We start from the raw sequence: 26,443 nt of genomic DNA, 5'->3' as shown, positions 1-26,443 counted from the left end.
ACTGGAAACCAGGATAATGTTTGCAACAAACGGCAGGAAAATGCAATAAATATGTAACACAGGCTAGCGCACTTGAATGTGTAGCCTCAACAGGTAAATGCAACAAACAGGACAAACTTTAAAAAGTGCAGGTCCAAAAACAACTTTAAACCGTTTAAACAGTTCAAGAAGCAGAAATACTTGCAGTTTAGATCGGATAATTTTAAAGAAACCAATAGAAATGAGGTCTAGCTGCTAACTAAACCTAATGGAATAGCCAGCAGATGGAAGATGTAGCGCCTGCATTTCAGGCATCTGTCCCCATGGGTGCCAGTTTACTGTGTGTATTGTCTCCATCTTTGAAGTTTGCCAAAAGCGTTTTCACTGTACTTCTTATGTTGCAGCCTGTTGCTGTTCATGGTTAGCATAACTACAACATATTCATTTTTTTCCCATTGGCTTATTTGCTTCCTGTCCTAGTGCTGCTATCTGGATATTTTGTGTTCAGTTTTTAATTTTTACCTATTTTAATTATTGCCGCTTTCTTGTTGCGGCTTAACCACTGGTATTGTATAATTCTGGTATTTAGTTCTGTTTTCTGTAATTTTTTTGTGGCAGTTTCCAGTGAGTGGTGTGTACTGAATTTTTGCTTCACTTCTGGCATAATGCTTTTGCCTGCACTAAACTGGTAGTGCACATGGAATTTAGATCATTTTCAACCACAGCAAGGTTAAGGACCAGCCTGCTTGTTAAGTAATTGTTGCAGTGATGAAATGAATGGTCAGTTGGGAGACAACAAAAGGTCCTCCCAAGGAAAATTCAAAGTCTTCAGCATCAGTCCTATATGGATTGTCTGAAATTACTGTCACTTTGTTTCAGCTATCTGCAATCTCTTGCAGATATGTAGCATTTCCAGTAAAGCCTTTCATACAAGGCAATCTCTTAGATATGTAGCATTTCCAGTAAAGCAGGGCAAGTCAAATGGTACATGGTTTACTCTAAAGACCTTAACCTGGTATGGGACATTAATAGAACCTGCTGGAGGGACAGATGCATTTCCCAGAGATTACCACACCTTTGGAACAGGCCTTCACTTCATGTCAAATAGAGCACCTCATTGGCTGCCTTCAAATGCAATCTGGACGATTGGATGGGTTACCAAAAATTCACCCCAGGGTTTCCACTTGTGTCCCACAGGGGGCAATAGGTGCTAATAATGGAAATTGAGGGTAGAACTTGGCTAGGCTTGTAAGGGCCCCAAGGCCATTAGCCTAGTAAATTCTTATGAAATATAGTGGCACTGGTTTGGAACTGCGTTTACTTAAGTCAGTACAGTAAAATGGTGCTTTATCAAAAACATTTTTCAAGGATAAGCTGTGTCCAGTGCTTTGTCAAAACTGACTTAATTGCTCGGTAAGCAGAGAGGACATATTGAGTCATAGGTTACAACTAGGAGAACTGAAGTGTGTGTGATGGTGATTGGGGCAAGACGGTGCGACTGGAAAGGAGGTACTCCACTCCTATGAAAAACATCATAGGTCTAAAAATATAGCTGGACAACTTTTAATGTCCGTAAAGATTGCAAGTTCTGGATGTCAGCAGCTTGTTGCTAGAGTATGCATATTGCTGCCTTTTTTGGAGATGGTGTGCAATAAAAAAAAAAGCAGGTAATGTCCTTGTGATCTGTATTTAAAAACATCTTGTGGCTTGTGCAGTTACATAAATCTGCTGTCTTTGAAATGGGGTTTAAAACACCTTTTGTGGCAGGGATTGTTTTCACTGGAGGCCGGGGAGCACTGTCTTGATAAGTGAATCAGGTGGCTTGCTCCCAGTCTTGCTACAAGGAAGTAGCTTGTGTGAAATGTATTAATATTAAAGGTGGTTGTGGAAGCCAAAAACTGTATGTGCCTAGGATCATGATTTGAAAAATGATTGCTGTGTGTTGTGGCAGAATTTCCAAGGTGAAACTATATATAGCAGGCCAAGTAAGAGTCTAGAATGTTTTTAGGTCTTGCCAAAGTATGAAGATGATGTATGCCTTTGTCCACATTTTGCAAAATTTAGGCAAATGGGTTTAAACTGTACCATTTCTTGTGTTTACTTAACTTGAACACTATTACTGTGATAAATGCTGGACTGCTCTCTTCCCCCTTGTAGGTAAGACTGTCTTGGAAAAATGCCACTTTATGGTAAAATTGTTGTTATCAAGAGGAATGGTGCGGATGGAAACGAATATCCTTTAACTGCAACATCCTGCTTATTTGGAAGGTAAGATTTTTAAGACCACTTTTGTGAGTGACACTTTCATGGCTGTTTCTGCCATCAAAGATTTTATCCTGTGCTAGATAGTTTCTTCTTGCTTTATTTTCCTCCTTTGTTTTCATGTGAAGCAGTATTTTCCATCCATTTTCTCTAAACTTGTCTGCCGATGAATCCATTGTGCTTCTTGACTGAAGTATGAAACTTGTAAGACATTTTGTTTCTTTCAGACTTGAACCTAACATAGTCTTTGCTAGGTAATTGTTGGATCACTGTCCCACTCGTGAATGTTGTGATTTGCACCTGAGTTGTGCGTGCTTAGCTTGATAAGTTCAGAATCCTGTGCCTTCTGTGTGTGTCAAGATTCTCCTCCTGGATATCTGGCTTCTGTTAGTTTAATACTTCTACTCCTGCATGCTTTGGGTGCCTGAGAGAGAACCTTTTTTTTTTTTTTTTTTTTTTTTTGACGTGCTTGTGACAAGTTAAATACCCTGTGATTTATTTTGGTCCCAAAAAGGGAAGTTGTATTTGTGGTAGGTAGATTCCTGGCAAAAGACTTCCTGGACTTTGTGTTCCTTGTCTTAAGGGTCTGATCATTTGATCTGAAGTAGGAAGACTTCATTCGTCTGCAACCTGTGGGTATCGGATCCGACCTCGGATCCGAGCCGGCAATTCAAAAGCTTAGGCTCCGAGCTCCTAGCTCCTCCCTCTTACCCATAACCCTGCCACGCCTCTGACTGACCTCAGATTTCGCTTTGCCGCTTTTCAAGAAGCAACGGAATTCTTGAGCTCCCATGTGGTTTTGAGATAAGTGGTTTCTGACAGGAAAATTGTTAAAATTCTCATTTTTGTTTAAAAATAGTTAGTGTTGTGTGTGGTTAAGGCTTTCCTCCCTCTTTAGTTAAATTTCTCGGTTTTTTCGTAGTTTTGTGTGTGTGTGTGTTTAGGCCTTAGGTGTTATGTCTGAAGCCCCTAAGGCTGTCTTTTCGAATAACAGTGTGGCCATAAGCTGTCCCCAGCAGATGGCCACACTCGTGCAAGAATGCTTGGGGTTGAACACCTGTCTTCTGGTTGTACCATTTGTGCAGGGTTCAACCCCGGCTTTAAGGAACGGAGGTCGGTTAGTGCTGGCGGGTCTTTTACCCCAGATACTGCTTCGCCTCTGCCCTCCAGTCAGCAACTTGTTGTTGTCAGTTCTCCCTCCGCTGGGACTCAACCTCCCTTAAAAATGCCGGAGGGGAAGGATTCTAGTAGGAGAGACAGAAGGAGAGGCACAGGAGAAGCACCACAAGAGGAGAGCCAAGCTTCCAGCTCGGCTCCTCCATCTAAGCGGCTTCCCTGTGCCTTCTAGCTTCCTCCTCCTCGCTCCACTCCCTCGGTTCTCTCCTGGACCCGAGGAGGAGGAGGCTAGCCCTTCCAGGAGGTCACCGAGACGGTTCTCTAGGTCCGCCGGTGGCCTCCTCCAGATCGACCTTTTCGATGAGCTAAGCTGATATGGACCGGATGATGAGGAAATTCATCCAGGCCCAAATGCAAATGGGAGTGCTCCTAGCCCCCAACCGGGAGGGGCTTCACCCTTTTCGCCTCAGAGCTCCTCTCCCACCCATACCACGGGTTCGGAGTTTCGGCGCCGCAGATTTGGATCCGGGGTGGGTCGGATCCGATTGGTCGGCGCACTCGGATCCGCCCCATCCTTGAGTGCTTCGGTACTGGACCCGACCTCGGAGCCGAGGCCGAGCCTCGGATCCGAGGGAGCTTGTGTCTTCGCCCGCCCAGGTCGGAGCACACTGGTCTCGGATCCGACGGTTTCGCTCCGACCGATCCGCACGCCGGATCCGAGTGGGGTCGGCTCGGGCTTAGAGAAGCTGGCTCCCTCGGCTTTCAACGCTATGGAAAGGGCACTGTCGAGGACCTCCGGACCCCGGTCCCTGCCACGGCTCCATCCCGCACTCCATTGCAGTTGGGCCAGGCCCCCACCAGCCGGTCCCAGGGACAGCCCGCCTCGATGTCCCAAGTGGTTCCCTTGGAACATCCATCTGCTGAAGAGTACTCCTCGGACAGCCCCCGATGAAGTACCTCGAAGCGCAAGTGCAAGAGGAGGCACATGGACTCCCTGAGTCCGCCACTGAAGACACGGACTTGGAGGAAGGGGAAGGCTCCCCGAGGTCACCCCCTGAGGACGCCCCATTTGTAGACATCATGGAGATGTTAAGGATCAGGGGTGGTCTGGCCCCAAGGCTTCTTCGGACGAGTCTGTGTTCTTGGAGGCATTCGGGGCGGCCCCTTCTACCTCTTGGGTGCCCCTCCTGCTGACCCCTGGTAGATCTTATATCTATCAGGGCGTGGAAGGATCCGGACACCATTGAGCCTATCCCAAACGCCTGGACCGCATTCTTTCTCCTCCATCAGACCGCACCCACTGGAGTAAGGGTCCCCTGTAGATGCCATGATGATGGCTGCGCCACAAAGAGGGAATTGGCCCAGGAGAGTCCCTCCGCCCATCCTCCGGGCAAGGAGTCCCGCTCGATGGATCGAATTGGGAAGCGAGTGTTTAGTTCAGCGACCTTCTCCTTGAGAGCGCTGAACTACATGGCGATGTCATTAGGATGCAGCGAGATCTGATTAAAGAGTACGCTGCATCTCCCCGAGTCCATCTCGAGTGAGGATAAGCAGGTTTATTCCACCAATGGCCACTCTCAGATCTGTATCCAACACATCTATGCGGCTGCTGTCTCATGCTACTGAGGGAGCTAGAGCCAGCGGAGCAGGCCTTGTCATGAGGCGACAGGCCTGGCTCCGCCATTGTGATTTTGCTGAGCCCTTTAAGGCGACCTTCGCGAATGCCCCTTTCGATGGTTCTGCCTTATTTGGCAAGACTGTTCATGAGACACTTGTCCAGAGCGAAAAGGATGGGAAGACGCTGTCTGCCGTCGAGTCCGCTTCTCAGCTCCCCAGAGGTCCTTCTCTAAGAACCAAAAGGGACAGAAGAAGATGTGGTTCCGAAGTCGCAGCAGTCCCAACCTGCTCCGGATAACCAGTCCTTCCGTGGCAGAGGAGGACGGGAGGTCGCCGTGCCAGAGGCAGGGGGCTCCTGGCAATTTTGGGTCCAGAGAACCTTCTCTGAGAGACCCACGCAGCAGCCCTGAAGGGTTGCCCGCTGTCCGCCTCTGGAGGCAGTCGGGGGGTTTTCGATGCACCTGACTTCTTGGGAGTCCATAACAACAGACAGTTGGGTGCTTCACTCATATCCAGAGGATATTCAATACCCCTAATCAAGATCCCAAATCTCGCAGCCTCCCAGATGTTCCACCCGACCAAGGGAGGCGGCAGCTCTAAATCGAGCAGCTGCTAGAAAAAGAGCCATCCAGCTGCCCCCAGATCAAGCCGGATTAGGGTTTTACTCCAGGTTCTTTTGGTGCCAAAGAAGACGGGGACTTAAGACCAATTTTAGACCTTTCCCTGTTGAACCTGTCAGTAACCAAGCAAAGTTCCGGATGGTCACCCTACAATCTATACTCCCCTGTTGAGGAGAACGACTGGATGTGTTCCATAGACCTCAAGGATGCGTACTACCACATTCGGATGGACAGACGATCCAGGAGGTTTCTTCGCCCGCTGGGAGCCAGTCACTATCAGTTCAGGGTCCTCCCTTTGGTCTCACCTCAGCCCCAGGGTGTTTACCAAGGTGTTAGCGGTGGTAGCGGCCCACCTGCGGCTCCAGGGCTTACAGGTCTTTCCCCACCTGGACGACTGGCTCCTAACTGCATCATCAAGGCATCTTCTGTGCTCAGCCAGGGATTACTTCCTTCAACTAGCACCAAGGCTGGGCATAACGATCAACTGGGAGAAATCTTTCCTGAATCCAACTCAAATTATAGATTTCATAGGAGGAAGACTAGACACCAGATCAATGCGAGCCTTCCTCACCCCAGACCGTATCGTCAGCCTGAGGTGTCATGTGACAGCGATCCTTCAACCGTCACCAACTGCAGCTTCGGTCCTGAGGGCCCTAGGTTCTATGGCGGCAGCTATTCCGCTTCTAATTCATGCCCGCCGCATGCGGGCTCTTCAATGGTCCCTTCAACTTCAGTGGTCTCCTCTTTGTTCGCCTCTAAACGCTCCGATTGCGGTCAGCAGAGCGTGCAGGGACTCCCTTCTGTGGTGGCTTCTTTCTCCGGAGCCCCTGGCAGGAAGACCCTTTGCTGCATTTCCCGAGCCACAGTGACCACGGACGCTTCTTGCCTCGGGTGGGGGCATTCTGGGAAAGATTGTCCAAGGCACGTGGAATCCCACAGAGACATCATTGCATATAAATGTCCTGGAAATGAGGGCGGTGCTCCTAGCGTTGCAAGCACTTCACCACGTTCTTCCTACAGGGACTATTGCGATTCAGACAGACATGTCCGTAGTCTGGTATATCAACAAGCAGGGAGGAACCAGGTCTTATCCCCTTTGTCGAGAGGCCATGAGAGTCTGGGAATGGGCAATTTCCACCAAACGCTTTCTGATAGCAACGCACATTCCGGGAAAGTCCAACATCCTTGCGGACAAGCTCAGTCGCACCATCCTTTCGGGAAAGTCCAACATCCTTGCGGACAAGCTCAGTCGCACCATCCTTTCTCCACACGAGTGGTCCCTAAACCTTCAAGTAGCGAAGAAGATTTTTGCCGTTTGGGGGCAACCCTGTTGCGATCTTTTTGCTTCTCCCTCAAACGCCAAATGCGACAATTTCTTCGCTCTACTTCTCCCACCAGGAGTTCGAGGATGCTCTGGTGCATGCTTGGCCTCCCGGTCTCCTTTATGCCTACCCTCCACTTCCTCTGATGCAGAGGTTTCTGCAGAAAGCCAACAGTTTGGGGAGCAGAATGATTCTCATTGCCCCATTCTGGCCTCGACAACCTTGGTTCCCCTTCGTATGGTCTCACAAAATCAATCCACCATGGATTCTGGATCCAATTCGGATCTCATCTCTCACCCTCTGGGAATGCCAGTTCCCAATCTGGACCCTGAAGTTGACAGCTTGGCTGCTCCAATTCCAACCTTAATTAGGACTCCCGTATCTCTTCACCGGTCAAAGCAATTTTGGTGGCTGCTCATAAACCTTCTACCAGACAGGTTTATCGGAGTAAATGGAAGAGGTTCTCTATATGGGCAGGGCAGAGAACGGTGGATCCTTTTCAGCACCTATCCCTGCGGAGCCAGAATTTTTAACAGACCTCTTTCATCAAGGGGCCAGTTCTTCCACGATTAAAGTACAATTGGCGGCTATATCGCATTATCACATTGGACAGGACACAGCTCCCCTTATGACAGCGAAATTATGCAAATCCTTTCTCAAGGGAGTTTTTATTAAGGCCTCCAGTCAAGGAGGTTGTACCGCCTTGGGATTTGTCTTTAGTCCTGCAGGCCCTTACTGCTCCTCCTTCGAGCCTGCAGCTTCTGCTGATTTAAAATTCCTTTCCTGGAAGACTGTCTTTCTGGTAGCTATCACTTCAGCCAGAAGGGTGTCTGAGCTTCAGGCTCTTTGTGTCAAACCGCCTTTACCTTTCTTTCTTCCCTGATAGGGTGTGCCTCAGGACCAATCCATCTTTTCTTCCGAAGGTCTCTTCTGAATCCAATATTAACCAGTCAATCAATTTGCCTGTTTTTTTTCCCAAGTATTCAAACAAAGGGGAATACAAATTGCATTCATTGGATGTTCATAGACAATTACGTTTTTATATTAACAGGACAGCTGGCCACAGGAAATCAGATCAGCTGTTCGCCTCCTTTGCTAAATTTGCTCTGGGTAAAGCAGTGTCTAAAGTCACTCTGTCTAAATGGATTGCTAATTGCATATTGCAGGCATATGACACTTCAGTCAGACCTGCTCCTAAGAGGGTTACGGCTCATTCTACTAGGGCAGTTTCTACGTCAACCGCCTTTAAGTCCCGTGTTTCGTTGGATGATATCTGCGCGGCAGCTACTTGGGCCTCGCCTCATACTTTTATTTCTCATTACAAGGTGGATGTTGTTTCTAGAGGAAGAGCATCCTTTGGCTCAGCGGTGCTCCGGAACATCCTTCCATGATGGCCGCCCAAGATTCAGGTAGCTAGGGACTCTGTCCCACAGGTTGCAGACGAATGAAGTCTTCCTACTTCAGATTTAGAAGTTATGTACTCACCATAACGCTCCATCTGAGTAGGTGACTTCATTCGGATGCAACCATCCCCCCCTCCATCCCCCTGACCTTTATAGAGCGAGTATTTATTGCTGTTTTTAGTATACTGTGGTCAGTATTTGAGGCAAACTCAATCTGAGGTCAGTCAGGGCGTGGCAAGGGGTTATGGGTAAGAGGGAGGAGCTAGGAGCTCGGAGCCTAAGCTTTTGAATTGCCGGCTCGGATCCGAGGTCGGATCCGATACCCACAGGTTGCATCCGAATGAAGTCACCTACTCAGATGGAACGTTATGGTGAGTACATAACTTCTAATTATGCGAGACCCTGGCAAACTGTAGTGGTTCTCCCAGTGACTCCCTCTGCACCTGGAAGCCCCATGTACTTAGTTTTTGCTTTTGAAAGTTTTTTGCAAATGTATTTTTAAGCCAGTAAATGCAGTGAGAAGGCACTGCTTACTTTCCGTTTTGAATGCATTTAATGTAGTTTTCCCCCAAAATCCTGCTTATTCCACAGGCTGTCAGCTGTCCATACCCTCTTGTATATCTTGACAGGTTCTCTTTCTACTAGCCATACTATCTCTTGGCTCTTGGAGATCGGGGGGGGTAGTTCATATAGGCCACCGGAGACTTTGGTCACTGGTCTTGTTGCGCCTCTTAACCTTTTAAGTTGTCTCTCTCGCCTTCATTCTTGCTTGTTGGGTTTGGAGCAGACCTTCAGCTCCGACTGCCATTTTCTAAAGCTCGAGAGCTACTTACTGGCTCGAGGCCTCCCTATATCCCACAATGCCTGGCGCTAGACCCTCAGATCTCGTTTGCTGCTTCAGCTATGAGGTTGCGCTTTACTGGCTCAGGTCTTATTCATCTTTTTGTAATATTAGTAAAACTTTGTGTATATTTTTCAAGTTTCTTGTTTATAGTTGTACTGTAGATTAGTCTACTTTTTTCCTGTGTTCTGACCCTTGGGAAACTCGTTTTTACTGGGGGGGGGGGCTCTATCTCCCTAAGTTGGCCGTTTAAATTAGAGGCTATCCCCTTTCCTTTTCAATTGTTCCAGTAGGAAGTAGTGTTTAGCCTTTGTAGTCTAAGAAGTCTTAAGTTTTGTTAGTATTGTTACCTTTAGTCTTTTGTGTGAAGGTGTGCGTGTGCTTTTTTTTGTTTGCACTAGTCTAACATTCATCCATTGGTACTCCTTTTTTCTGTAACATGTCAAAGAATACCAAGGTGTCAGGGTTCAAGAAGTGACTCGTGCTGTCAGAAATTGTCTCTGACAGACTCTCACACTTGTGTTTTATTGCTTAGGTGCCCTACACCTGCAGGACTCTTGCTCGGGATGTCATGCCTTTAGTCCGGGAGTCCTGCAGGAGCGTAGGAACAAGCTGATTCTTAGGGGGTTACTAAAACCAGAGGGGTCTCCAGCAAAGTCTCAGCCAGCAAAAACCCCTAAGCCCATCAACCAGTCAGCTCCCAGTACGAAGCAGTCGCCAGGTGGAACGTCTGCTTCAATTTCGGTTCCGGCCGGAACCGAAGTATCTAAATCTCTCTCTGCTCTGACCTTGGTGTCGGAGCCGTAAGTGATCCAAGTCGCCATCCATAGAGTCGATTCGCTCGGCTCCAGGATCGGCTTTGCTACAGTCTGAACGGAGCCATCGGTCCCACTCTTCTCTGTCCTCGAGGCTATCCGATCATGACTTGGAGAGAGTGGTTAGTAGACTCCTCAAATCGCAGGCCCTGGCTAAAATGTTAACTAGCCCCTCTCATCAGGCTGTGGCTGTTCCTGTTTCTGAAGTAGTTCCTCCTCTGACTCCTCCTGTCAGTTCAGAGCTGGAGCTTGTTTGGGCTTGGATCCTGGAAATGTCGGTGCCGATGCTTCCCCATTTGGCTCGGATTTCTTCAATGGTTCCGTCCTTGGAGGGATCTGGGCGCCGAGACTCCCTAGTCGGCTCCGAGGGGGTAAGTAGCATCAGACACTTGTCTGATCCCATTCTCCCCCTCGGAGCCTCGGCGTAGGTAAGCTCTGCTCCTACATCGGACTTTGAGCCTCGATCAGCCCCTTGAGAAGGGTCCCCAAGATCCCCCTCTGAAGATCTTTCTCAGACATCCTTGAAATCCTTAAGCAGAGGGGGAACTAGTCCTCGGCGTAGGTAAGCTCTGCTCCTACATCGGACTTGGAGCCTCGATCAGCCCCTTGAGAAGGGTCCCCAAGATCCCCCTCTGAAGATCTTTCTCAGACATCCTTGAAATCCTTAAGCAGAGGGGAACTAGTCTGCCCTTAACACTTCTGAGGACGAGTCGGTGTACTTGGATGCGTTTGGTTCTCGCCCCTCCACCTCCTGGTTGTCTCTGCCCTTCAATCCATTGATGGAAGTAGTGGCTCGGAAGGTGTGGTCAGCTCCGGACACACGAACCAATCCACCGCAGGCTCCCTGAGTTTATTACGGCCCCTCAAGATAAAACAGTTTTTGACTAAGGGTGTCCCCGTTGATGCCATGGTGATAGCAGCTGCCACGAAAAAGGAGTTGGCTGTACCTGTCCATCCCCCTAATAAAGAGTCTAGGACGATGGATAGATACGGGAAGTGGATGTTTTCCTCAGCGACCTTCTCCATGCGGTCGCTGAATTTGTGCCACCTCACCAGTCTTCAGAGGGATCTCCTCAAGGAGCTAGGAGATACCCTGGAAGATCCATCAGATGCAGGGGTTCAAGACAAGATAGACTCCCAGCTGGCGACTCTTAATTCTATTGTCAACTCCTCCATGCGGCTCATTTCATATGCGACTGATTGGGCGAGTAGGGCCACAGGCACAGGCGTGGCTTTGAGAAGACATGCCTGGATGCGGTTATGGAACTTCGCTGATCCCTTCAAGGCGTCCTTCAACACCCCTTTTGATGGTTTGGCTCTGTTTGGACCTCAGGTGAAAGATACCATTACCAGGTGTGAGCAGGAAGGCAAGACTCTCTGCCGTGGGCGTCCATCTTTCCACTCCCTCTAGACCATACCCTAAGGATCAAAAAGAGTGGAAAGATGTGGTTCTGGAAACCCCAGGGAGCCGTGCCTGACACACGTGGCGAGTTCCCTCCAGAGGCAGAGGAGGGAACAATAGATGCCGCCCGCAGGGCAGAGGGGGTCCGCAGAATCAGGGCAGCAGAGAATCTTTCTGTGACTAGCCCTTCTAGCACCCCTGAGGGGCTGCCCAGCTTTGGAGGCAGTCAGGGGAAGGCTGTCTCTGTACCCAGAAGCCTGGCGTCTCATCACTAGACAGATGGGTACAGTCCATCATATCTGGAGGTTACAAAATCCCATTTGTCCACACCCCCTTCAAATCAAACTACCCCATCCCAGATGTTCCACCCAGTCTAAGGGAGCAGACAGTGCAAGAAATTTCAAGACTGCTAAAAAAAAAAGGGCCATCCAAGTCCCAGCAGACCAGCAAGGATCCGGAATTTACTCAAAGTTCTTTTTGGTACCAAAAAAGACAGGGGACTGGAGACCATTTTGGATCTCAGCAGACTAAACAAGTCTGTTCAAAGAACTAAGTTCCGGATGATCACGCTTCAGTCCATTCTATCCTTTTTGGGTCAGGACAATTGGATGTGCTTCATAGATCTTCAGGATGAGTACTAAATGGACAGGTGTTCCAGAAGGTTTCTCCGCTTCCAGCTGGGAACCAGTCATTACCAGTTCAGAGCCCTGCCCTTTGGTCTCACCACAGCCCCCAGGGTGTTCACCAAATGCATGGCAGTGATTACCACTCACCTGAGACTGCAAGGATTCCAGGTTTTTCCGTATCTAGACTACTGGCTCCTTACTACTACCACCAGACATAAATTGCTGAGAGCCAGGGATTATACCATCCAAACATGCTCCAACCTAGGTATCTCAATAAATTTCAAAGTCTGCATTGTCGCCTTGTCAGTCTTTAACCTTTATAGGCGCAAGATTAAATACTGAAATTCTTGCAGACAGATCTTCTGTAGACAGAGCGGCAGACATTCGCTGACATGTACAGGTATTAGGATGCAGAAAGATTCAGGCCAAATTCGTCCTAAAAACCTTGGGTCTCATGGCAGCAGCAATCCTATTAGTTCCCCTGGCTCATTTTCACATGATTCTCCAGTGCAAGCTTTTCACCCAGTGGTCCTTTCAACAATTTACTTTGTCTCGCAAGATAATTACACAATCATGCAAAGACCACTTGGCTTGGATGGTCTCTCCATCAGTACCCCAGGGCAGACCATTTGTCCTTCCTCCTCCAGTGACCACAGGTGCCTACCTGATCGGGTGGGGGGCATTTTCAGGGCAGGACTGTCCATGGCACCTGGCAACCCCACGAGTACCACTTGCACATAAATGTCTTGGAGATGAGGGCGGTGCTTTTAGTGTTGCAAGCTCTTCAGAACTCTCTACCCACTAGGACCATTGCAATTCAAACAGGCAATATGTCTGTAGTGTGGTACATCAACAAGCAGGGTGGAACCAAGTCCTATCCCTTATGTCGGGAAGCACTCTGACTATGGCACTGTGCAATCTCCTCAACTGTTTGACAGCAACGCACATCCCTGGGAAGTCCAATGTCCTAGCGGACAGGCTAAGCAGAGCTATTCTCATGCCTCACGAGTGGTCTCAATTGGACAGTAATCTTCTGCAAATGGGGTCAGCCTTGCTGCGACCTTTTTGCAACTCCTCTCAACAGCAAGTTTGACAGTTTCTTCAATCTCTTCCCGGACACTTCCCCCAGAGACGCTCTAGTTCACGATTGGCCCCAGGGACTTCTGTATGCATTCCAACCCTTTCCCCTAAATCCCAAACTAATTCAGAAAGCTACTGTGCTGGGGTGCAGGATGATCCTCATTGCCCCGTACTGGCCTCGACAAATCTGGTTCCCGTTCCTGCATAGTCACCTTCTAGAACAGTCTTGTAATCTGGACCCAGTTCCGGACCACTTGATCCATCAGTCGGGCAGGCTGCATCAATCTCTCCAGTCTCTCGACCTCCCTGCTTGGTTGCTCCACTTCCAACCTTAGCCAGGCTTCCCAGTATTTCCCATTCAGTGCGTGAGATTATCCTTTCTTCACACAAACCTACAACCAGGAAGACTTTAAGTGGAAACGTTTCTCTTTCTGGGCAGAGGCTAGAAATATAGATCCCTTCACGGCCCCTGTCCAGAACGTCCTAGACTTTTTCCAGCGGACTCCTCTTCTGCCACCATTGGAGTTAAGCTAGCGGCAATCTCTAATTTCCATACGGGCCTCTCAGAAACCAGCATCATGTCCCATAAGCTTTGCATAGCCTTTCTGAAAGGAACAATCTTGCTCAGGCCTCCAGTGAGAGATCCCTGCCTCTGTGGGACTTTAGCTTCCTTGATACTGCCTCCCTTTGAACCGGCAGCTTCCTGTTCCTTGACATTGCTTACTTGGAAAACCCTCTTTTTGGTGGCCATTACTTCAGCGAGGAGAGTTTCTGAACTTCAAGCCCTTTGTGTTCGTCCTCCTCCTTACCTAGTTTTCCATAAGGATAGAGTTTCACTCGGGACTAATCCTTCGTTCCTTCCTAAGGCCCCCTCCGAAAATAATTGGAATCAATCCATCGATCTGCCAGTTTTTTTGTTTTGTTCCCCCCCCCCCCCCAAATTATTCCAACAAAGCTGAACACAAATTACACCAGTTGGACGTTCATAGGCAATTACGTTTCTATTTGCATAGGACTGGGCAAATAAGGAATCGGACCAACTCTTCCTGTCCTATGCGGAGGGTAAGTGGGGTCGACCAGTGTCTAAAGTAACTTTATCCAGGTGGTTGTCTATAAAGAACTCCCTGCTAAACCTAAAGGCCACTCTGCTAGGGCTTTAGCTGCATCAGTAGCTTTTCAATCAAGACTACCTATGGAAGCCATTTGTGCGGCGGCCACCTGGGCCACCCCTCATACCTTCATTTCACATTATAAATTGGATCTGGCCTCTAGGAGCAGAGCTGATTTTGTTTCCACTGTGCTAGAGTCTGTTCCGATGAGCCACCCAGGACTAGGGTGCTAGGGACGCTGTCCCAACCAGCAAGAATGAAGGCGAGAGAGAGAACTTAACATTTAAGAAGTTATGTACCTACTATAACATTCCATGTTAGTTGTCATCTTCTCGCCGCCTTTCTTGCGTCCCACCCTCCATCCCCCTAGCCTAGATGGACCGGGAAGAGTCCTACAGGTTTTGTCACTGGCTGAGTCTTTACCGATTTATGTCCTCTACCTTTTTCTTCAGCCCTGTAGCTGAAGTTTTGCTATTGGGATGGTTGCCCTCTTGTATTATGATGGTGTTGGGATCTTCCAAACGAGATCTGAGGGTCTCGCGCCAGGCATTGTGGGATATAGGGCGGCCCTCTAACTTTAGAAACTGGCAGAGTCTGAGCCGAAGGGCGGCTCCGAACCCAACCAGCAAGAAAGAAGGTGAGAAGACCACTAACATGGAACGTTATGGGTAGGTACATAACTTATATTTTAGAGCTGAGATTCTTCAGGGCATTCACCACCCTGATGTCCATTTCCTTTGATGTCTAGAAATGAATTTTTGTTTTTAAAATGTGGGGCTGCTTCATAAGATCGGAGTTTCAAAATTTCGAATGTTTTGAACAGAGATCTCCTTGCAGTGCGTAATGGGAAAATTTATCGTTTTTCCTCACTGGTGCAGTCTGAGTTGGTATATTTAGCCAGGGGGACCTGGATCCCCCCCCCCCCCCCCCAATCTTGTCTTGGCCATTTCCATGTGAAATTTTGAAACTTCAAGTTTAAGTAGATCTTGCTAGTACTAGTATTTTTCTTCTCGCATGATGGGAGTCTGTCTCAAGTATGTAGACATACATTTCGTTAACAATTTCCATTACTCTGCTCCAGAAGGTGTAGTTGGGGTGGGGGGTTGCAGACCCCCCCCCATTATGCTAGAGTTGATTTGCAGTATGCTTCACCTTTGTCTGCACAGAACCTTAACATTGGACTCTATTCCACCGCTGCAGATAACATTGTATTTAATGAGGCACATGATGGTCCAGTCTGAGCCCATAGGAGTTCTGGGCCTAGGAATAACATCACTACTGTTCCTGGGTCTTTACTTTTTCAGATTCTCTTTAAATAACCTGTGTCCCAGCTTTTAATCATAGTTGTAGGTGTGGTTAATTGATTAGGTTTGAATTTCCAGTAGATTTCATCTACTGGTGTTTGTCACACCCCCACCCCAACCCCATTTTTAAACTGGCTTTGGTTGTTTGACTATCCTTCTGGCCTGCGAGTCACAAAAGACTGAAGGGAAATTATTTGTTGGCAAAGTAGCATTACTAACTCTGATCACCTGCCCTTTCACCATACAGTGGTGTACCATGTTTGCACACTCATGTTCTGGCACTTCTACAGAAGATAGTGTGTTGGCATGCCTGAGATTAAATGCCCTGGCATTCGTACCCCCCTCACTGGGGACTGTGATCCTTGGCAGGTTTATCGAGGTTACAGGTTTAATAATGCACCACTACACTAAACGGGAATAATTTGTTTGCATCTTTGCAGATAAGATTTATTCAGCTGCAGTCTGCAACAGTATGAAATTACCAGCAGTCTGCAACAGTATGAAATTACCATAGTAGCCTTCAAGTGTAAAGGGCAAACCTGTAACCTGAACACGTCCACTACAATTTGTGTACTTGATGAAGTCAGATGTTAAGTTGTCAATCTCGCCTTCATTCTTGCTGGATGGGTTCGGAGCCAATCCTCGGCTCCGACTCGGCACTTGCTTTAGCTTAGGAACTCCTTTTACCAGCTCGAGGCAACCCTATATCCCATGATGCAAGGTGGAACTACCTCAGATCTCGTTTGCCGCTTAGCGAAAGAGGTCTCCTTTACCGGCAGAGGTAAGTGAATTTCTTGTCAAAGAAAGAGAAGCTTAGGGTTTTATCTTTCCCTTTTAGTCATAGTATAGTCTGTAGTAGTTTTACAGCCCACCCTATTCCCTTGTTTTTTTAAAACTTTTATACCCTTTTTAAACTTTTAGTGTAAAGTTTTAGTTAGGCCTAAAACCCCAGTTCTTAATCCCTTCCTGTGTGTTTGTGTAGGGGATTAATTTTGTGTGTTGTTTGGGGTTTGTGTGTGTTTTCTTCCTCCTAGGATATGTCTAGGGAAGGCAAGGTCTCAGGCTTCAAGATGTGTGACTCGTGCTGTCAGAAAATGTCTCTGACAGACGGTCACACTTGTGTTTATTGCCTGGGGCCTTTGCACCTGCAGGACTCCTGTGCTTTGTGTCACTCTTTTAGCCAGAGAGTCCTGCAGGAGAGGAGGAATAAACTTATCCTCTGTGGCTTACTTAAGCCAGAAGGTTCTCCCTCTAAAGCAGGGTCTGGGAAACCTAAGCCACCGAAGGTTCAGGCTTCAGTTTCCGAGCCTCCTCCGGTGGCTCCGGCTCCGTCGGAGCCGAGATCGGCTCCGGCTGGAACCGATGTATCTGCCTCGAAAGTAGTGGGTTCGGTGCAGGCTGGCTCCGATACCTTATCTACTGTAGCCTTGTCTGCTCCGGCTGGAGCCGACACCTTATCCAGCATCGGAGCCGAGAAGCCTTCGGCTCCATGTGGTGTTCAGGGGACTTCGGCTCCGATGGCTCCGTCCCGAAAGAGATCTCTGTCCCCTTCATTACTGAGTATCCACTCGGCTCCGGGGTCTCCCCTTTTGTCGGAGCGGAGCCATCGGAGCCGATCTTCGAGATCTTCCAGGCTGTGGGTGGTAAGCAGGCTGTTGAAGTCTCAGGCACTGGCCCAAATGCTCCATAGCCCGTCTCAACAGACTTCGGCTATAGCCTCACCCCTTGAACTTCCTCCTCCGACTCCACTTCAGAGTTCGGAGCCGGAGCTTCTCGGGACAGCGACTGTTTCGGTGCCGGAGCTGATGCATCCTTCGGCTCAGTCATCCTCGGCTCCGATCTCCTCCTTGAGACCTTCCTTGGAGGGATCCGGTCGTCGGGTTTCCCTTGTCGGCTCCGAGGGGGCTAGTGGCATCGGACCCTTGTCCGACCCCGCTCTCCCTCTCGGGGCTTCGGCTTTAAGCTCGGCGCCGACATCGGCCTCGGAGCCTTCCCTCTCAGTGGAGCCGGGCATTCCTGTTTCCTCGGAGCGGGGATATTCCAGCCTCCCGGGGAGGGGAGCCTTTGAGGTGATGAGGAGTGTCCTGGCCTCTGAGCCTGGTCAACGGTCCATCCCTCTAGCTCATCCCTCATCAGTGCCTGCAGACGCCTCTTGCTCTCAGGCCCAGGGATCCATCGCCCCAGGTTTCCCCATTGGGAATTTCCTCTTCCGAGGTTTCTCCTGATCCTGCAGGGGAACCCCCTCTGAAGAGGACGTGTAAGAGGAAACACACGGACTCCCCTGAGTCTACTACATCTGATACCGACTTAGATGAGTCGGAGGGTTCCCCACGGTCCCCCTCTGAGGATGTCTCCTTTTCAGACATCCTTGAGCTCCTCAGAGGGGGAATTGGCCCTCCATTGATCCCTCCGAGGATGAGTCGGTATACCTGGAGGCTTTTGGATCCTGACCCTCCACCTCCTGGGTGTCTCCGCCTTTCGACCCACTGATGCAGGTAGTGGCTCGGAAGGCGTGGGCGGCTCCAGATTCTGTGGAACCTGTCCCCAGGAGACCATCCAAATTCATCACGGCCCCTACGGACAAACAGTTCCTTTGGGTGTCTCTGTGGATGCTATGGTGGTGGCGGCGGCCAATAAGAAGGAACTGGCGGATCCTTCAGTACCTGTCCATCCGCCTAACAAGGACTCTAGGACCATGGACAGGTATGGAAAGCGGATGTTTTCTTCAGCGACTTTTGCTATGCGTTCGCTGAATTATCTTTGTCACTTCACCAGGCTTCAACGAGATATTCTCAAAGAACTGGGTGAAGTAGTCCAGGATCCTTCTGCTGCTGGGGCTCAGGAAAAGATTGCCTCGCAGCTTGCAATCCTGAATTCCATATCTAACTCCTCCATGCGGCTCATATCCTATGTGGCCGATGGAGCGAGCAGGGCCGCAGGCACAGCAATTGCTCTTAGACGCCAAGCCTGGATGCGGCTTTGTAATTTTGCAGACCCCTTTAAGGCGTCCTTCACTAATACCCCCTTTGATGGTTCGGCTTTGTTCGGACCTCCGGTGAAGGATACCTTGACCAGGTGTGAGCAGGACGGTAAAACTCTTTCTGCCGTTGGAGTCCAGTTTTCCACTCCTAGACCATATCCCAAGGGTCAGAAGGGGGGGGGAGATGTGGTTCCGAAAAGCCCAAGGAGCTACACCGGACGCACGTGGTCAGTTTACCCCCAGAGGCAGAGGGGGTAACAATAATAGACGCCGCCCTAGAGGCAGGGGGATCCTCAGAACCAGGGCAACAGGGAGTCTCTTCCTGAGAAGCCCTTTCAGCATCCCTGAGGTGTTGCCCGACTGTCCACCCTTGGAGGCAGTCGGGGGAAGGATTTCGCTGTACCCAGTAGCCTGGCAATCCCTATCTCAAGAGAGTTGGGTACAGTCTATCATATCAGAGGGTTACAAAATCCCCTTCGAAAGGTTTCCCGTACCTCTACAATCCCTTCCAGACATCTCGCCCGGTCAAAGGGATTTGGCAGAACAGGAGGTTTCAAAGCTCCTAGAAAAAAGAGCCGTCCAGACTGTGCCAGCAGACCAGGTAGGATCCGTCTACTGAGATTCTTTTGGTCCCCAAAAGGACGGGAGATTGGAGACCAATATTAGACCTGAGCAATCTAAACAGATTTGTCAAGAAGGCAAGATTCCGGATGGTCACGCTTCAGTCCATTCTGCCCTTTCTGGGCAAGGACAACTGGATGTGCTCTATAGACCTTCAGGATGCGTACTATCACATAAAGATTCACAGACGCTCCAGAAGGTTTCTCTGCTTTCGGCTAGGGACCAGTCATTACCAATTCAGAGCACTGCCCTTTGGCCTCACTTCAGCCCCCAGAGTGTTCACCAAATGCATGGCAGTGGTCACAGCTCATCTGAGACGTCAGGGATTCCAGGTGTTTCCCTACTTGGACGACTGGCTCCTCTCCGCCACCACCAAGTGTCAGCTTCTTCAGTCCAGAGACTACACTCTACAGCTTTGCAGGAGTTTGGGAATTTCAGTAAATTTCGAAAAATCTTCTCTGCTGCCTTGCCAATCTATCACCTTTATAGGCGCAGAATTAAACACCGTCAAAATGATAGCCAGACTAGCAGAGCAAAGAATTCTGGACATCCAAAAATTTGTTCGGCTTCTATTGCAAAGCAACAAGATCAAAGCCAGATTTATACTGAAGGTTCTAGGTCTTATGGCTGCGGCCATTGTTCTTCTACCACTGGCTCGCTTCCACATGCGTCTTCTGCAGTGGATGCTATTCACGCAGTGGTCGTACCACAGTCTCCCGATGAGGCACGAAATCTTGGTCACAGTCGTGCAGAGCTCATCTGAACTGGTGGATATCTTCCCCTCTTCTTCATCAGGGCCGACCCTTTATTCCCCCTCCTCCAGTTGCCACAGCCACTACGGATGCCTCTCTGATCAGGTGGGGGGGGGCATTATCAGGGCAGGATGGTCCACGGGACGTGGCAACCCATAGAATACCATCTGCACATAAATGTCCTGGAGATGAGAGCAGTGCTTTTAACGTTGCAAGCCCTCAACGACTTTCTTCCCACTGGGACTATTGCAGTACAAACGGACAACATGTCCGTGGTCTGGTACATCAACAAACAGGGCGGGACCAGGTCCTATCCGTTATGTCGAGAAGCTCTCAGACTTTGGCAATGGGCGATCTCTTCTCAGCGGTTTCTGATAGCAACGCACATCCCTGGCAGGTCCAACCTTTTAGCGGACAGGCTGAGCAGATCCATTCTGATGTCTCACGAGTGGTCTCTCAATCAATCTGTAGTGGATCAGATTTTTCTGAAGTGGGGCACTCCTTGTTGCGTTCTTTTTGCTACTCCGCAAAACAACAAGTGCCCCGATTTTTTTTCACTCTTTTTTCCCCTTCCAGGCCAACCCCTGAGAGACTCTCTAACCCAGGATTGGCCCCGGGGACTTCTGTGCGCTTTTCCTCCCTTTCCCTTGATTCCACAAGTCATTCAGAAAGCCACCGTTTTGAGAGCCAAGTTGATCCTCATTGCCCCATATTGGCCTCGGCATATTTGGATGTTCTTCATCTCACATTGCTGCAGTCCTTACACTTGGGTAGTCCGCTGTCCTCGGTCGGCCCGAATATCAAAGTATAAGGCTGACGTCGGTCAAGGCGCATTTGACTGACATCAGGACGTCAGGGTACAAATGCGCATGACCGACGTCATATCCTCAGTCTTTTTTGCCGCATGGTCCGATGCAGAAGCAGCATTGCAAGTGCCGGTTGGCGTTCTGAGATTTTTCGATTTCGAAGTTTCAGACCGAGTTCAAAGTTGGCTAAGTACCCGTTGGGAATATTTTAGTTTTTTCTTGCCTCAGTGATTTACCGGATGTCAGAAAAAGTCAATAATTGCATTTCTTGTGGGAAACAGATACCGCATAGAGATTATCATACTTTGTGTATTCCTTGCTTAGGGCCTGAGCACGACGTTGTTGGCTGTCGCTCTTGTGCTAGATTTAATAAACGCACTATAAAGAGAAGGTTGGATTGTGCAAGGTTAGTCTTTGGGAAGCGGTGTAATTATAAAATGCCGTCGGATGCTCCGGCCCGCTTCCTCGAAGAAGCGCAAGGACAAGGCAGTTAAGCCTAGGCTAGAAGAACCGTCTGTACCGGACGCCGGTTCTTTAGAGGTGTCGGAGCCGGTGGCTCCGCCGGAGGTTTCTTTGTGTTCCCAGGGTGAGACCTTATTATTGCAAGATGTGGACTCTCAGGAGGCAAGTCAGGCTGAGGGGGCTTCTCAGGTTACTATACTCCCCTCCCTTCCTAGGGTGGCTAGGCCCTCTCCTTCTGTTTCAAAGGCTTCTCCCAGGGGCAGGCCAGGTTTGGCTTCAGTTGGTGTTACCCCTAGCTCTTCAGGTACTGTGCCCAAGAAGCATATGCTTAAAATGGCAGAAGATTTGATTACTTTAATTAGGGGTTCTATGCCCCCTCCTGATAAGAGACCTAGGTTGGAGCCTGAGCTGGGGGGTTTTGAGCAGGCTTCGGATGTTTCAGAGTCTTCGGCTGAAGACTTGCAGGAGTACTCTCCTTATTCTGATTCTGATGTGGATGATTCTCCTCCTTCTGCTTCTCCTCCTGAGGATTTTTCTTTTTCAGAAACTCTTCATTCCATGAGGGAGCATTTTAAGTGGGAAGGTCAGGACTTCTCTGATTCCAGGAAAAGGCTTAGGGAATTTTTTTACCCCAGCATAGGCCTTTGGCTATACCTCCTGTTTTGGATGATGTAGAAGATGTTTTTACAGAGGCTTCTCTTAATCCTGATTCTTTGCCTCCTGCTCCTGTTAAGCCGGATAGGTATTACAGGGTGCCTGAAGCTCATAAGTATCTTTTTAAGAGTCCTAGGGCTGACCCAGAAACTGTTAGTCAGGGGCCTAAAAGTGTTAAGGCTTCTGTTGTTAAGAATCCGGTTCCTGCAGACAGAGGCTAGGGCCTTGGATAGATGGGGAAAGAAAGTTTATACTTCTTCCACTCTTGCTATGAGGGCTTTGAATTGCCAGTTTCACATGTTGAAATACCAGAACTATCTCCTTTCACAATTAAAGTCTAAGGTTGATGCTCTGGCAGTAGGTATTGATTGTAAAGAGTTGCAAGATTTAGTGCATGTTTCTGAACAGGTGGGTAAGCATTCTTTGCAATGTGGTTTTGATGCTGTACAGGCCTCGTCTAGGGTGGCTGCCACTGGGTCAGTTCTTCGCAGGCACGCCTGGCTAAGGGATCAAAATTTGTCTGAACATGTTAAAACAAGGATTTTAGATGCTCCTTTACAATCTGATGTGTTGTTTGGTCCTCCTGTTTAGTCAGTTTTAAAGAAAATGGAAGACAAGGCTAAGTCTATGCAGACTGTTAAAGATTTTTTGCAGGTCCAGCCTCCAAAGTTTAGTAGAAATTGGCCTACTAAGGGGTGGACGTATCCTCCTTATGATTCCCAGTCTAGGGGTAGATCTAGACGTGGTAGGGGCAGAGCTCAGGGCTCTTTCAGGCCTAGAACAGGGAGTTCTCCTGCACAGTCTTCGGGTGAGGGCAGGGGTCAGTCCTTTCGTAAACAGACCCAATGACCTACCTTTTCAGCTGCCAGAGCCTTCTCGTCTGGCAGCACCTTTGGGAGGAAGGTTGGCACTTTTCAAAGAAAATTGGAGTCAATTACCCAAGACAGATGGGTATTGGATATCATACACCACGGTTACAGGTTTTATTTCCATACCTTGCCTCCTTTCAAAGGCATGCCAGACATTCCTCCTCAACAAAGAATAGAGGCTCACAAGCAAATTTCTCTGTTACTCCAAATAGGGGCCATACAGCCGGTCCCTCTGCCAGAAGTGGGCCTAGGATTTTATTCTCGCCTGTTCCTAGTACCAAAGAAGGGGAACACGTGGAGACCAATTTTGGATTTATCTACCCTCAACACTTATCTGGACATTCCCAAGTTCAAAATGTTGACGTTACAGCAGCTTTTACCTCTGCTGGGCAAAGATCATTGGATGGTAACTTTGGATCTCAAGGAGGCTTACCTTCATGTTCCTATCAGACTAAGTTGCAGGAAGTATCTGCGTTTTCGAGCTGGGACTTCTCACTATCAGTTCTCTGCATTGCCCTTTGGCTTATCTACTGCCCAGAGTATTCACGAAAGTTCTGGCTCCAGTGATAGCTTTCTTCAGGCTAAAAGGAATACAGATCTATCCTTATTTGGACGACTGCCTGATTCTGGCTCAAGGAAGGGAAGAGCTTCTTCATCATTTGGAATATGTAATAGCAGTGCTAAGATGCCTGGGGTATTCTGTGAACGAAATAAAGTCCAGTCTAGTACCCTCTCAGGACATGTGCTTTCTGGGTGTGAGACTGAATACAGCATCCCAGATGGCCTTTTTAACCCCGGACAAACAAGAGTCTATCCCTTTACTTCCATCAGCTATCTCTTCAGTCCGGGCTGACTGCAAGGACAGTCCTTCAAGCCTTAGGGTTCATGGCATCTTGTATTCTGGTGCTTCCCAATGCCAAACTGCATATGAGGAAGCTGCAATGGTATCTCAAAAATGTATGGACACAGCACTGCCAGGATCTAGACACTGGCATTCAAAAGGAATTTTTGTGGTGGGCTCAGGAATGTCACCTAAACAAGGGGGAACGCATTCTTATCCTCTATGCAGGCAAGCAATGATTTTGTGGGAGACTGCTCTGTTTACAGCTCAATCTTCAGGCAAGGTTTCTGCCAGGAGCACAGATCTCCTTAGCAGATGTGTTGAGCAGACGAATTATGGATCCCCACGAGTGGAAATTGGATCCTCATGTATTTCAGAAATTGACAGTGTCATGGGGAACTCCAGACATAGATCTGTTCGCTTCTCCACTAAACCATCAGCTGCCAAAGTTTTGCACAAAAAGGTTTCATCCCACAGCTTGGAAAGTGGATGCTCTTTCTTTCAATTGGAGCAATCTTCATGTGTATGCCTTTCCTCCTCTGCCTCTCCTCCCAAAGGTACTTCTAAAGGTCAGACAGGACAAGCCAAGGATGATTTTAATAGCTCCAGATTGGCCTCGACAGCACTGGTACCCATTACTGAGAAGTCTGGTACGGAAGCCTCCATGGCCTTTGCCTTCGATTCCACACCTGTTGTCACAGGAGGACAGCCATTTGCTGAATGTCAAACTTCACTCTCTTCACCTAACAGCCTGGCATATTCTGTTTTGAACCATAGAGGGTCTCAACTTCCACAACAAGTTTTGAATGTGATTTTGGAAGCTAGAAGGCCTAGTACAAGGAAAGTGTACGCAGATAAATGGAAGAGATTTTTATTTTGGAGTGCAGCAAACGATTTTGATGTTTCTGAGCCTAATTTGAGTGTGGCTCTTCAATATCTTACTGAGTTACTGGACAAAGGTTTGTCTTTCTCTTCTATTAAGGTTCATGCTGCAGCAATTTCGGCTCACTATGATTGTGTCCCACCTTTGTTTTCTCATCCTTTGTTCAAGCAATTTCTTAGAGGGGCAAAGAATATAAGACCCCACGAAGAGCTCCTACTCCTGCTTGGGATCTCAATTTTGTGTTGGAGAAACTCACTCTACAACCTTTTGAGCCTGCAGCTACTTCTGAGTTGAAATATTTATCATGGAAGACTGCTTTTTTGTTGGCAATTACCTCTGCAAGAAGGGTTTCTGAATTGCAGGCCCTTATGGCAGTTGAGCCTTTCTTGATTTTCCATAAGGATAGGGTATCATTACGCACTAATCCTTCCTTTATGCCTAAGGTGGTTTCTAGTGTGGCTTTAAACCAAACTATTCATTTGCCTACTTTTATGCAAATCCCCAAAATAAAGGGGAAAAGATTTTGCACACTTTAGATGTACACAGGCAGTTGCGTTATTATTTGGACAGAACTAAAGGGTTCAGGCAGTCTCAGCAGTTGTTTGTTTCTTTTGCTTTGAGTTCTCAGGGCAAGCCTGTGTCAAAACAAACTATTTCTAAGTGGATTGGGTTTTGCATTGCTTTCTGTTATTCCCATCATGGCAAGGAGGTTCCAGCTGGGATTAGGCCTCATTCCACTAGGGCTGCTGCCACTTCAACAGCTTTTTTGAGGGGAGTGGCGACCAAGGATATTTTGGAGGCAGCTACTTGGAGTTCAGTGCATACTTTCTCTAGGCATTATCACCTGCCACTTTACTCTAAATCCAGGGCTGGTTTTGCCACTGCTGTTTTGCAGGCCATGTTGGCAGCTCCTGCTTCCTTGTAGTTAGCCATCCTCCCTTATCTTTAAGGACTGCAGCAATGTGGATCTTCGAACATCTACATTTATGGTAGGTACAAAACTGTACTTTTCCGTCTCTGCATCGTCACCTTCTGGTGCAGCCCTGGCATCTGGACCCAGTTCCGGATCTCTTGATCCACCAGTCGGGTCAGCAGCACCGAGCCATTCATTCTCTCAACCTCACTGCTTGGTTGCTCCACTTCCTACCCTAGCCAGGCTACCGATGATTTCTGACTCAGTCAGAGACATTTTAGTGTCTTCTTTGAAGTCGTCCACTAGGACTGTTTATGCTAGCAAGTGGCAACGTTTTTCTATTTGGGCAAATTCCAAAAATATTGACCTCTTTACTGCTCCTGTACATTCGGTTTTAGATTTCCTGGCGGAGGTTTTTCATTCGGGATCCTCGTCATCTACAGTCAAAGTACAACTGGCTGCTATTTCCAAGTATCATGTTGGCTTGCATGACAATAACATTATGTCTCATAGATTATGCAAGGCCTTTCTGAGAGGAGTTTTTCTCATAAAACCACCTATAAAGCATCCTCCTCCGCAATGGGATCTAAACTTAATGTTGGCATCCTTGATACTACCTCCCTTCGAACCGTCTGCTTCATGTTTTTTGAAATTATTGACCTGGAAAACTATATTTTTACTGGCTGTCACTTCTGCAAGAAGAGTTTCCGAGATTCAAGCTCTCTGCATTCGTTCCCCTTATTTGGTTTTTCATAAGGACAGGGTATCATTAACAACTAACCCTTCCTTTCTTCCCAAAGTCGTATCTCAAACCAACATTAACCAATCTATAGACCTACCAGTCTTTTTCCCAAACTATTCCGACAGAGCTGAACAGAAACTGCATTTTTTGGATGTCCATCGTCAGCTCGGGTACTATTTGCATAGAACTAAACAATTCAGAAAATCGGACCAATTATTTGTCTCCTATGCAGAAAACAGGATAGGTCTTCCAGTCTCTAAAGTGACCTTATCCAGATGGTTAACTTCCACTATTTCCTATGTATACTCTCTCCGAGGCAAGCAGCTATCTTCTAAGCCAAAAGCACACTCAACCAGGAGTCTATCCACTTCTGTAGCTTTTCAGGATGGACTACCCATTGATACCATTTGTGCAGCAGCTACTT

At 48.2% G+C, this 26,443-nt stretch overlaps 1 protein-coding gene across 8 annotated transcripts in view; it reads left to right on the top strand.

Annotated features, from left to right (window-relative positions):
- Nucleotides 1-26,443, top strand: part of MKI67 (marker of proliferation Ki-67) — a 404,744-nt gene that overhangs the window by 31,910 nt on the left and 346,391 nt on the right. For all 8 annotated transcript variants that reach the window (XM_044056164.1, XM_044056162.1, XM_044056163.1 and 5 more), the window contains exon 2: nucleotides 2,137-2,247. In XM_044056164.1, coding sequence (XP_043912099.1) covers nucleotides 2,156-2,247 — 92 coding nt within the window. In that variant the 5' untranslated portion in view covers nucleotides 2,137-2,155. The remainder of the gene's footprint in view (nucleotides 1-2,136; nucleotides 2,248-26,443) is intronic.

The sequence above is a fragment of the Protopterus annectens genome, chromosome 14.part0, assembly GCF_019279795.1.
Source record: "Protopterus annectens isolate FY-2018-M chromosome 14.part0, PAN1.0, whole genome shotgun sequence".
Lineage (NCBI taxonomy): Eukaryota > Metazoa > Chordata > Ceratodontiformes > Protopteridae > Protopterus > Protopterus annectens.
This window is presented reverse-complemented; position numbering and strand designations above follow the sequence as displayed.